The sequence below is a fragment of the Esox lucius genome, chromosome 16, assembly GCF_011004845.1.
Source record: "Esox lucius isolate fEsoLuc1 chromosome 16, fEsoLuc1.pri, whole genome shotgun sequence".
NCBI lineage: Eukaryota > Metazoa > Chordata > Actinopteri > Esociformes > Esocidae > Esox > Esox lucius.
This window is the reverse complement of record NC_047584.1, coordinates 24,208,004-24,220,481: the sequence shown is the minus strand read 5'-3', so window position 1 is coordinate 24,220,481 and position 12,478 is coordinate 24,208,004. Positions and strand designations below refer to the sequence as shown.

At 40.9% G+C, this 12,478-nt stretch overlaps 1 protein-coding gene and 1 non-coding gene across 4 annotated transcripts; both read left to right on the top strand.

Annotated features, from left to right (window-relative positions):
• Positions 1-1,489: 1,489 nt before the first annotated feature.
• Positions 1,490-1,608, top strand: LOC114828821. Its single transcript, XR_004574611.1, has one exon. It is a non-coding gene; the product is annotated as a 5S ribosomal RNA (ribosomal RNA).
• Positions 1,609-2,280: 672 nt separating this feature from the next.
• LOC105016383 (translationally-controlled tumor protein homolog) lies at positions 2,281-12,334 on the top strand. Of its 3 annotated transcripts, XM_020054868.3 has the most exons (7): positions 2,318-2,407; positions 3,124-3,214; positions 3,801-3,909; positions 7,178-7,362; positions 9,349-9,454; positions 10,067-10,183; positions 11,785-12,334. In XM_020054868.3, the coding sequence occupies exons 4-7, from the start codon at positions 7,178-7,180 to the stop codon at positions 11,785-11,787; spliced, it is 411 nt and encodes a 136-aa protein (XP_019910427.1). In that variant the 5' UTR covers positions 2,318-2,407; positions 3,124-3,214; positions 3,801-3,909; the 3' UTR covers positions 11,788-12,334. The 3 variants fall into 3 exon arrangements, with proteins under 3 accessions (XP_012993164.1, XP_012993165.1, XP_019910427.1); XM_013137710.4 differs by lacking the exon at positions 3,801-3,909 and having other exon boundaries at positions 2,281-2,407; positions 3,124-3,197; XM_013137711.4 differs by lacking the exon at positions 3,801-3,909 and having other exon boundaries at positions 2,316-2,407.
• Positions 12,335-12,478: the final 144 nt, after the last annotated feature.

The following is a 12,478-nucleotide window of genomic DNA, read 5'->3' as shown; positions in this document are numbered from 1 at the left end:
TGGGGTTTTCATTAATTGTCAGTTATAATCATCAAAATTAAAAGGAATAAACACTTGAAATAGATCAGTCTGTGTGGAATGAATGTATCCATTATACAAGTTTCACTTTTTGAATGGAATTACTGAAATAAATCAACTTTTTGATGATATTCTAATTTTATGACCAGAGCTGGCCCTGGCTGCTGCCAACATGAGGTTATGTGGTCTGTACAATTGTCCACATCAAAAAACTGTACAAAAACTGTACAAAAAAACTGTGTGCATGTGTTTGTACTCTAATGCTAGCGATCAAGTAGCATATCAAATGAAAAAAATGAGTAATTAAAACTTCAATATAAATCTTTGTAAATTAAAGGAGAATGAATGCATGTGGAAATGTTTAGATAAAGTTTAACAGGACATGTGAAATGTGGTTTTGAAGAATGTCAGCAAGAGCACTGGCGACTCCTCTGCCCAACTTGACAGAAGATTCAAATGCAGCGTCGCCACTGCAGATAATACCAGTCAGCCTGGTATTTGTTGCAGATAATACCAGTCAGCCTGTTATTTGTTGTAGATAATACCAGTCAGCCTGTTATTTGTTGCAGTGGCGATGCTGCCTTTGCATCTTACGTCAAGCGTGACAAAATTGTGCCTATTTCCCACGATTCTAACCGGCCAAAGTATATCAGGGATCATAGCCATTTTTGTTTTGCTTTCTGTGAGATGATCAGCCATTCAACACAGTTCAAAGGGTTCAGTGAACCCGGGAGACCCTACCCTTGGACCAGAGGAGTACTTGTCTAACTGGTAACTGTAATGTTATGATAATTAAACCTGTCAGACAGTAGTTAACCTGCAATGCAAGGTAGGCCTAAGACATTCTTTTTATTAAACCTGGTGCTTATGTGGCTGCCGTGCCTAAATGTTTTTTTTCTTCTCATAGTTAATACTTTTGGACAGTACTATAATATGAGCTTGTTTATATCCTACGGATAAGGCTTGTACGGCCTCTGACTGTTTGAACTGAATACCAGGTTCTGTAAGTTTTTTGTCCAGTAGGGTGCCCTCTTGAGGTATCTGCAAACTACTAACTGCCTTTCATTTATAACAGGAATTATACATTTCTTGCTGAACGTAGAACGTTTGAATGGGTCTCATGTATATTTGCTTTCATGGGATGAAAATGGCGTCATGACGCCACCGTGTTGCGTAGTTAGGTGGTGCTGAGAAGTGTACTGCTCTTAGTCAAGTGTTTGTCTCCCTCAGAATGACGGCAAGATTTGTAACAAAAATAAATAAAAAAGACAAAGGATTTCTATAGACTGTGTACTGTAGCGTTCATGACTACAAAAAAAATATGTAACCCTTAGTTTTTTTGTGGAATGGTTCAAATATATGCCCTGGTCAAGCAGGGCCAATACTTGTCTGTTTAAAGGAATTGATTGCTACTCTGTTTCAAATTGAGGCACACATATACTTCATAAACTGACCTGAGACACTCTCAATCGCTTACGGCCATACCAGCCTGAATACGCCCGATCTCGTCCGATCTCGGAAGCTAAGCAGGGTCGGGCCTGGTTAGTACTTGGATGGGAGACCGCCTGGGAATACCAGGTGCTGTAAGCTTTTTGTCCAGTAGGGTGTGCTTTTGAAGTACATTACAGTTCAACATTGCACAGCACGTGTCCTTAACACAGAAATTAAACTATTTAATTAGACCTAGTTACAATATTTTAAGCTACATACATATCTTTACATTTTAATCTTTTGGTAGAGTAACTTAGAGTAATGACTGTGTATCACTTGGCCTTCCCCTAAACACTTTTGTAAGGAGCATTACTCACGGATATGAAGGAGTGTTCCTCTGTTGAACTTAAACTGAGGAACCTTTTCATTAGATGTTAACACACCACCTTCATTGATGCCTGGAACTAACGATTGTTTTATTTTATTATTTTTTTTTTATTATTATTATTATTTTATTTTTTTAAGTAACTGAATTTCCGATACCAGAAACACCGGCTGTTGTTTTCTTTCGTGAGAAAGCACTTTAGAACGGGATGATGATTATACAGACCTCTGGCAAAAAGGAAGCCATGCTGGTTAATGTTACTCTGAATTCTAGAAAAGTACGGGTCTCGTGACCGGTGGATGCTCACAACACGCTGCAAGTGTGTTTCCACTAGCACTTAGCTATTTGAATCGTTCGTGGTTCTGTATACATAGTTTCTTCTGCCAGCAGAGGGCACTCCCGGCCAACTTGCCCGAGAAAGATTTGTCCCTAAAAAATGACGTCAACGACAAACTTTGGCTGCGCTGACGCACGACGCTCCTTTCTGTAAAGTCAGGTGGTGAGACTACGATCTTGTGTCGAATACCATACTTCAATTTGACAACATGATCATCTACAAGGACATCGTCACTGGTATGGACGAGTATCTGAAATGCCCCTAAATGTATTTCTATGGAAGTAAGATGTTATCATGGTACCTGCATTCAGAATTCAACAGCCGTGGGTTTGTCATAAATTCCGGTGTTGTGCAACCAAAGGCAAAAGGCCTTGCACACACGCCTGGGTAGCCGCGGCACCAGCGGTGTATGCTTTTACCATAAACTGTTGAACTTTTATACGGAGTGAGGCTTTTAAATAAAAAATAAAAAAAGGAACCTTTAGTTATAAGCTATTCTGGAGTACACAAATGTTTAAGCAACCCATGTATAAAGGGATATTTGGTACGTGGATATTAGCTTGTTAGTTAGCCAGTTAGCAGCTGTTTGTGTTCCATGAGAGGGCGTAGATAAATAACAGCTGTCAGAACTCGGAAGTGTACGTCAACAAACACTATAATCACAGTAGTTGAATATTACAAGAAATACGTAACAACTCTGTGTTAATTTGGACACATACTTTAACGTTATGCTTTTACCTAATCCAGGTATGTTAGCTTTGTAAACCTAGCAGCTCATGGTAGTACCATAGCATAGGTTATTGCCTGCCTGTCAGTCGGCAAACCTATAGGATTAGTGGGCAAGCTGTTTTTAGTAAACAGCACGGGTCTGGGGGAGTGTTACAGGTTAAAACTGTCATCAGTGTAACTCTGTTTTGAACTATGTAACGTGTTTTGTTTTTCATTATTGCAGGGGATGAAATGTTTTCTGACATTTACAAGATCAAAGAGTCACCAAATGGGATGTTATTTGAAGTTGAGGGAAAGGTGCGTCTACAATGCAGGTATACGCTCTCTGAATTGTGTGGGGTGACAGGTGAGATGTATCAGCACTTCGTGTTAATTATCTGGATATTGTCTATGTAGACTCAAACATAGTGCGGGTCGGTTTGCAGGATTTGAAAACATTGGTGTTATAGCCCAAAACCAGTAGGGGGTCTGGAAGCTTCCTGCCCCAGCAAAAATTCATTTAAAAAACTTGCATTGGCTGCACTGAGATTAACATTGATAGATGTTTCTTTGGAGCTAAGATTTTTAAATATAAAATAAAAAATGAACAGAGCTTGTCTAATGCTTTAAGGGTGCAATGATTTATATAGTTTTGCAAATGACTTATAGCCATATTATTTTATTATATTATGAGCCAGAGATCCGGATAATGTAGTGTGCTATCACTTTAACTGGCAGTGCTTTCCCAAATGGGTAGGCCTCCTTGTGAAAATCGGCAGAATGTAATATTTCTTTCATCTCTAAACCCCAAATTGCTTATGAACAGAAGGAATCCGTTTTTTCTTGAAATACCTTTTGAGTGTTTTTCTGACTGCATTACTAATATACCACTTCTTTAATCTCACCCACTGTAATTTTCAGGTCTCTGAACCACTACCAACTCTGACTCACAAACATCCTGCCACCTTACCTGACAATCCCACAGTGATTGATTCAAATACCAAATTGTCAAGAGCAATGCTTGACTTAGGTGAGACTGAAATAGGTGCTATTAGTCATTGTGGGTGGGTAGTTTTCATATTTATGGAAAGGCACTACACAGTACTTTTGACCAAAAAGTCCTTGGTTTTTGTAGGACCACGTAATTAGCTTGTTGTGTGTTTCGGTTCTAGATTTAAGGAAGTGGATTTATGGAATATCAAACAACTAATTAGGTCAATTGGCAACAGGTCAGTAACATGATTGGGTATTAAAAGATAATTCCAAAGAGGAAAGATGAAATGCTGCATCCTTGGTGCTAAATAGAGAGGGACCATCCGGCTTGTTATCAGCACACAGTTCAAAAGCCAGCATCTGTGATGGTATGGGGGTGCATTAGTGCAAATGGCATGGGTGACTTGCACTTCTGAGAAGGCCCCATAAACGCTGAACAATATATACAGGTTTTGGAGCAACAAATGCTGCCATCCAGACTGTGTCTTTTTCAGGGAAGGCCTTGCTTATTTCAGCACATTCTGGACGTATCACAACAGCTTGGCTATGTAGTAAAAAAAGTCCGGGTGCTAAACTGACCTGCCTGCAGTCCAGACCTGTCCCCTATTGAAAACATTTGGTGTGTTATGAAATGACAAATACAGCAAAGGAGACCCCGAACTGTTGAGCAGTGGCAATCCTATATCAAGCAATATTGGGACAACATCCCACTTTCAAAACTACAGCAATTGGTCTCCTCAGTTCCCAAATGCTTACAAAATGTTGTTAAAAGATGTGATGCAACACAGTGGTAAAGGTGCCCCTGTCCCAACTTTTTTTTAAATGGGTTGCTGGTATCAAATAAAAAATGGGCATGTATTTTTCCAAAAACAATACAATTTCTCTTTCAACATTTTATATCTTGTTTTTGTACTATTTTCAATTAAATGCAGGGATAAATGATTTGCACATCATTGCATTCTGTTTTTATTTATATTTTATGCAGCATTCCAACTTTTTTGGAAACAGCGTTATACATGCATGCATGCATACATACAATGGATATAAAAAGTCTACACTCCCCTGTTAAAATGCCAGGTTCTTGTGATGTAAAATAATGAGACAAAGATAAATAATGCCAGAACTTTTTTCACCTTTAATGTGACCTATATCCTGAACAATTCAATTGAAAAACAAACTGAAATCTTTGAGGGGGGAAAATAAAAAACTCACCATAACCTGTTTGCATAAGTGTGCACACCCTTAAACTAATACTTTGTTGAAGCACCTTTTGATTTTATTACAGCACTCAGTCTTTTTGGGTAGGAGTCTATTAGCATGGCACATCTTGACGTGGCAATAATTGCCCACTCTTCTTTGCGAAAGCGCTCCAAATCTGTCAGATTGCCAGCCCTCTTCAGATCACCCCACAGATGTTCAGTTGGATTCAGGTCTGGGCACTGGCTGGGCCCTTCAAAACGTTAATCTTGTGGTGAAGCCATGCTTTTGTGGATTTGGATGTGTGCTTTGGGTCGTTGTCTTCCTGAAAGGTGAACTTCCTCTTCAGCTTTCTAACGGACGCCTGAAGGTTTTGTGCCAAAATTACCTGATATTTGGAACTGTTCATAATTCCCTCCACCCTGACTAAGGCTCCGGGTTCCAGCTGAAGAAAAACAGACCCAAAGCATGATACTGCCACCACCATGCTTCACTGTGGGTATGGTGTTCTTTGGGTGATGTGCAGTGTGGTTTTTGCACCAAACATACCTTTTGAAATTATGGCCAAAAAGTTCAATGTTGGTTTCATCAGACCATAGCACATTTTCCCACGTGCTTTTGGGGGACTTGTTTGTTTTTTGCAAACTTCAGCCGGGCTTGGATGAAAAGGCTTCCACCCCATAGCCCGGCTGAAGTTACCCCATAACTATTCATATGAAGAATACGGGAGATTGTTGTCACATGTAGCACACAGCCAGTACTTGCCAGAATTTCCTGCAGTTCCTTTAATATTGCTGTAGGCCTCTTGGAAGCTTCCCTGACCAGTTTTCTTCTCATCTTTTCATAAGTCTTAGAGGGACGTCCAGTTCTTGGTAATGTCTCTGTTGTGCCATATTTTCTCCACTGGATGACTGTGTTCCATGGTATATCTAATGCTTTGGAAATTATTTTGTACCCTTCTACGGACTGATATCTTTCAACAGTGAGATCCCTCTGATGCTTTAGAAGCTCTCTGCACACCATGGCTTTTGCTCTGAGATGCAACTAAGGAAAATCCTGCTAGAACAGCTGACCTTTGTGATTAATCAGAGTCACTTTAAATTATGGCAGGTGTATAATGACTTCCATTTAAAATTTGTGATTGGTTAATTCTGAACACAGCCACATCCCCAGTTATAAGAGGGTGTGCACACTTATGTAACCAGGTTATTGTAAGGGTTGTATTTTTCATATTTCCCCCTCGAAGATTTCAGTTTGTTTTTCAATTGAATTGTTCACATTATAGGTCACATTAAAAGTGGAAGAGGTTATGACATTCTTTTACATCACAAAAACCTGGAATTTTAACAGGGGTGTTTAGACTTTTTATATCCACTGTACATACATACAGTGACAAATTAAAGGAAAAACCTAAGTGATTGGAGGACCATAGGAATGCAGATGTTTCCATACCGGTGTATGGAATAGAACTCTTTTGCAACACTTCAAACAACTGACCAATTTTCTCATGTTATAGAATTACTTTGAAATTTGTTTTTGTATGATTTTAAAACACAAAATCAGTGATTGTGGGGTGGCCTTGGTTTTTAGGGTGATGTTGGGAAATGTTTCTGAGAAAAATGTTGCTTACATCAACCCCAATATAAAATACACATCAACATTGGGTAGACCACCTTTCACAAAATGAAAAGTAAAGTCTTTTGATGTATGTACCAGTTTTGCGCACAAAGATTGTGGAAACACCACCCTAAACACATCAGACTTTAAAGACCAACAATATTTGAACAAAAGCAAAATAAATGTTCTTTGGTTGGTACCTTACCATTATAGACCGTAGTAGTTCATCTAGTCTTTATAGTTGCGCTTAATGCTACTGTTTCTGACATTTGTAACAGAACAAAACATCAATGGAAAAAAAACTTTAATCTTTGGGAAGCAGAACAACATAAATATGAAATGTGTGAAAACTGTCTAGAAAGATCAGCTTTCCTTTATCAGGTGGTCATTAGGCAAAATCGGTATTTGACCGTATTGTCATCAACTCAAACACTTTTTTGACAAAGCACTATCTACTCCATCCGGCTTGCCCCCCCCCCCCCCTCCTACAGATGGTCAGTAGAACGGAGGACATAGATGACTCCCTGCTTGGTGCGAATGCGTCAGCAGAGTTGCAGGATGAGGGCTGCGAGTCCTCCACGGTCAGTGGAGTGGACATCGTCCTCAACCACAAACTGCAGGAGACCACCTTCACCAAAGACTCCTACAAGGGATACATCAAGGACTACATGAAGGCGTGAGTGTGTTACCTGGGTCGTATGAGCGTGTTACCTGGGTCGTATGAGCGTGTTACCTGGGTCGTATGAGCGTGTTACCTGGGTCGTATGAGCGTGTTACCTGGGTCGTATGAGCGTGTTACCTGGGTCGTATGAGCGTGTTACCTGGGTCGTATGAGCGTGTTACCTGGGTCGTATGAGCGTGTTACCTGGGTCGTATGAGCGTGTTACCTGGGTCGTATGAGCGTGTTACCTGGGTCGTATGAGCGTGTTACCTGGGTCGTATGAGCGTGTTACCTGGGTCGTATGAGCGTGTTACCTGGGTCGTATGAGCGTGTTACCTGGGTCGTATGAGCGTGTTACCGGGTCGTATGAGCGTGTTACCGGGTTGTATGTATTGGTGTGATGAATGTTCTCCATCTACAGTGGGGAAACAAGTATTTGATCTGGTCTGTCATTTTTATCATAGGTACACTTCAACTGCGAGAGACTGTATCTAAAAAAAAAAAGCAGAAAATCACATTTTTAAGTAATTAATTTGCATTTTAGTGCATGACATAAGTATTTGATCTACCAACCAGTAAGAATTTCCAGCTCTCACAGGCCTGTTAGTTTTTCTTTAAGAAGCCCTCCTGTTCTCCACTCACTACCTTAACTGCACCTGTTTGAACTCGTTACCTGTATAAAAGACACCTGTCCACACACTCAGTCAAACAGACCCCAACTTCTCCACAATGGCCATGACCAGAGAGCTATGTAAGGACATCAGGGATAAAATTGTAGACCTGCACAAGGCTGGAATAGCTACAGGACAATAGGCAAGCAGCTTGGTAAGAAGACAACAAATGTTGGCGCAATCATTAGAAAATGGAAGAAGTTCAAGATGACGGTCAATCTCCCTCGGTCTAGGGCTCCATGCAAGATCTCACCTTGTGGGGCATCAATGATCATGAGGAAGGTGAGGGATCAGCCCAGAACTACACAGCAGTACCTGGTCAATGACCTGAAGAGAGATGGGACCACAGTCTCAAAGAAAACCATTAGTAACACACTACGCCGTCATGGATTAAAATCCTGCAACGCACGCAAGGTCCCCCTGCTCAAGCCAACGCCAGGCCCGTGCCAATGACCATCTGGATGATCCAGAGGAGGAATGGGAGAAGGTCATGTGGTCTGATGAGACATAAATAGAGCTTTTTGGTCTAAACTCCACTTGCTGTTTTTGGAGGAAGAAGTAGGATGAGTACAACCCCAAGAACACCATCCCAACCGTGAAGCATGGAGGTGGAAACCTCATTCTTTGGGGATGCTTTTCTGCAAAGGGGACAGGACAACTGCACCATATTGAGGGGAGGATGGATGGGGCCAGGTATCGCCTCCTTCCCTAGGTAAGAGCATTGAAGATGGGTCGTGGCTGGGTCTTCCAGCATGACAACGACCCGAAACACACAGCCAGGGCAACTAAGGAGTGGCTCCGTAAGAAGCATCTCAAGGTCCTGGAGTAACCTAGCCAGTCTCCAGACCTGAACCCAATAGAAAATCTTTGGAGGGAGCTGAAAGTCCGTATTGCCCAGCGACAGCCCAGAAACCTGAAGGATCTGGACAAGGTCTGTATGGAGGAGTTGGCCAAAACCCTTGCAGCAGTGTGTGCAAATCTGGTCAAGAACTACAGGAAACGTATGATCTCTGTAATTGCAAACAATGGTTTCTGTACAAAATATTAAGTTCTGCTTTTCTCATGTATCAAATACTTGTCATGCAATAAAATGTAAATTATTTCCTTAAAAATCATACAATGTGATTTTCTGGATTTTTGTTTTAGATTCCATCACTCACAGTTGAAGTGTACCTATGATAAAAATTACAGACATCTACATGCTTTGTAAGTGGGAAAACCTGCAAAATCAACAGGTTATCAAATACTTGTCCTCCCCACTGTATGTCCCACATAACAGATTTAATCTGCATGGATTTGAGCTTTTTTTAATGTGTGTGTGTGTGTGTAGGATCAAGGCGAAGCTAGAGGAGAACAATCCAGACAGAGTGAAGCCCTTCATGACAGGAGCTCAGGAGGAGATCAAGAAGATAATGGGCAATATCAAGAACTACCAGGTAGCAGACTAACGGTGTTCACTACTGTCTGTAGGTAGCAGACTAACGGTGTTCACTACTGTCTGTAGGTAGCAGACTAACGGTGTTCACTACTGTCTGTAGGTAGCAGACTAACGGTGTTCACTACTGTCTGTAGGTAGCAGACTAACGGTGTTCACTACTGTCTGTAGGTAGCAGACTAACGGTGTTCACTACTGTCTGTAGGTAGCAGACTAACGGTGTTCACTACTGTCTGTAGGTAGCAGACTAACGGTGTTCACTACTGTCTGTAGGTAGCAGACTAACGGTGTTCACTACTGTCTGTAGGTAGCAGACTAACGGTGTTCACTACTGTCTGTAGGTAGCAGACTAACGGTGTTCACTACTGTCTGTAGGTAGCAGACTAACGGTGTTCACTACTGTCTGTAGGTAGCAGACTAACGGTGTTCACTACTGTCTGTAGGCCGTTCAGTTACACAGGCTGGGTAGAGTTAGACTGATGAGTGCCCAATGTGGGATGAAGGATTTCATTGACACTGTCCCTCTCTATCCAATGTCTCTGTCTTTCCCCCACTGCCTTTCTACTCTCCGGCCCTCTTTCTACACACCTTTCTCCATCTACCATCCCTCTAGTTTTTCACCGGTGAGTCTATGAACCCAGATGGTATGGTTGGTCTGCTGGACTTCCGTGAGGACGGCATCACTCCCTTCATGACCTTCTTCAAAGACGGCCTGGAGATCGAGAAATGCGTGAGTCACTTCAGCTCATGAGTCTCGTTAGATTCATTGCAAATTAAGAATGTGTACAGGCTGACCTGTAATGGAAGACGTTTCGTAAAAGTACATTATAAGAATATGGACATTTTTTTTTTAATGGGGAACAATGGCAAATGTCAGAATTATCTGTGCCTAAACCTCTCTGACTTGGTAGTAGAGCAAGATTTATGTCAATTGGTCATGTAACCAACCTTCTTTACTGCAGAGAATAAAAGAACATCAACTTCCCGACGGTGATGTTTATGAAACATTGTTCCGTTATGCAGAAATTTAATTCATAGCCTTTTAACTTGAAGGGAGGTAGCTAGGAGACGTAAACCAAATGGAAGTATAAGCTAGCTAGGAGACGTAAACCAAATGGAAGTATAAGCTAGCTAGGAGACGTAAACCAAATGGAAGTATAAGCTGACGATGCTAAGCACTTGCGCAATGACAGTCCTGCCAAATGTTTTTTACATTTTTATCATGGACTGTATCCTGCAACTTTGTTTGCTATTTCCAGCACACATTCTACTGTCAATTTTCCTTTTTGGAATTTAGTATTGTTCCTTTAAATTCCATTGTTTCATTACCTTCATTTGCTTCCTCTGTCAACACTCAGGGCTAGCTTGTTGCCAAGGACCACTAACAGATGGTCATTTTTCAGGAAAAAAAGAGGCCTGTAGGCTAATTAACTCGAAGTAACAGAGTTAATGCTTTGCTCAACACCTCTGTCCGTGCATTCTGCCAAGCTGTGAAATGTTTCAATTGAGAGAAACATACACCCTTTTTAAAGGATGGCCTTGAATATGTATATAATATACTGAAAACCCCATGAGGATATAGGTTTGGACAGTAGGGGTAGAACGGTACAGCTAACCCACGGCAAATACTATATAATACTAGTTCATGAGGAATATATAATGCCCACTGAGCAAAATCCACATGATTTACAATCATATAGTGTGGATACTACATACCTGTTGGCTGTTTTTAGACGGCAAGAGGGAGGGTTTCAGCAGTTTTACTGATTTCCAAGGAAACAGACGTTCAGACTTACCCCTGTGCATTAGACAAGTCTGAATACCAACTAATGACTGGCGCACTGAAATGCCGTATGTAGGAAGGGTTTACGTAGTGGGGGTTGGACCACTGCTGCATGTTATACTACAACATGGTTGATGGAACTGCTTATAAAAAAAGTTCTCAAAATACATCCGACATCACCCAAAACATCACATTTTACTAAGCCTTTTGCCAGAAGAAATTCTCTCTTTCTCCGTAGCCTAGTCTTTTGTTCATGTCAATCATCTCTCTTTTCATTAACTGTCTCGTGGTGCTTGGCCTATTACTGGATAGCGAGTAAGAACTGTCTGTTGCCAGCTGAAAAGACATCCACTGGCCCTGGCCTTTAACACACAGACAGGACTAGACTGACAACATGAGTGCCCCATTCAGAGCATTACAGAGCTGCTCCCTTTAACTTACAGCAAAATGTGGTGAATGTAAGCAAATGTTAGCATTTGTCAAGTTGTTCTTTACTGGTATAAGATTTTTTTTTTTTTAAACTGATCAGTGTCCTTTCCCTTTAACAGTAACACTCTGGACTGAGAACTTTATTTTAATTGGCTGCTGCATCTCACCTGACCTGCAACCACGGACCAACCAGGCAACTCCTCTGCATTGTGTTTTGGATTGGAAGCATTTTATTACAGTAATTATCTTATAGGAATTTGAAGTATTGAAGTATTATAAATGCCCATACCAAGTCATGTTTTTGGGATGTACCCCGTGGGACGCTGGGACAGTATTACACGATCACATCTTTATTTGATATGATCAGTCTTTTACCTTGTATAATTTATTAAGATTCCAACTGAAATTCATGCAGAATGAGCTGCATAGTTCTATCCGGCACATTCTATATTTTAGCTTGCAGTGGGATGATCTGTTCATCTGTAAAGACTGTTTCAGTCCACTGGTTGGTAATTAGTTAATTGGTTATTTGTTGGTTGATTAACTCTCAGGCCTCCATTTGCTTAGTTTACAGTTACATTTAATGTGACACCCTTACTACACAGATTTGGGATTAGCTTTGGATGTCATGACTTGAGTTGTGAAAAATAAAACAGTGAATGAAACCTTTCCGTTTGTGTTGTTGTCTCAAAATGTAGACGCTACAATAATTTCACTCAGACATTGAATGTGACCATTCTGTTGGCAAGTGTCCATCCAAAGCTTGTTCTGCCAAGTAAATAGGCCTACATATTCAGTAAAAGGAAAAAGTCA

Bases quoted from the DNA above. Each gene is read 5' to 3' on its own strand.
- LOC105016383 (XM_013137710.4), top strand. From the start codon at position 2,380: ATGATCATCTACAAGGACATCGTCACTG. The intron at 3,198-7,177 runs GTGCGTCTACAA...CCCCTCCTACAG, and splicing joins TATTTGAAGTTGAGGGAAAG to ATGGTCAGTAGAACGGAGGA. The intron at 9,455-10,066 runs GTAGCAGACTAA...CCATCCCTCTAG, and splicing joins GCAATATCAAGAACTACCAG to TTTTTCACCGGTGAGTCTAT.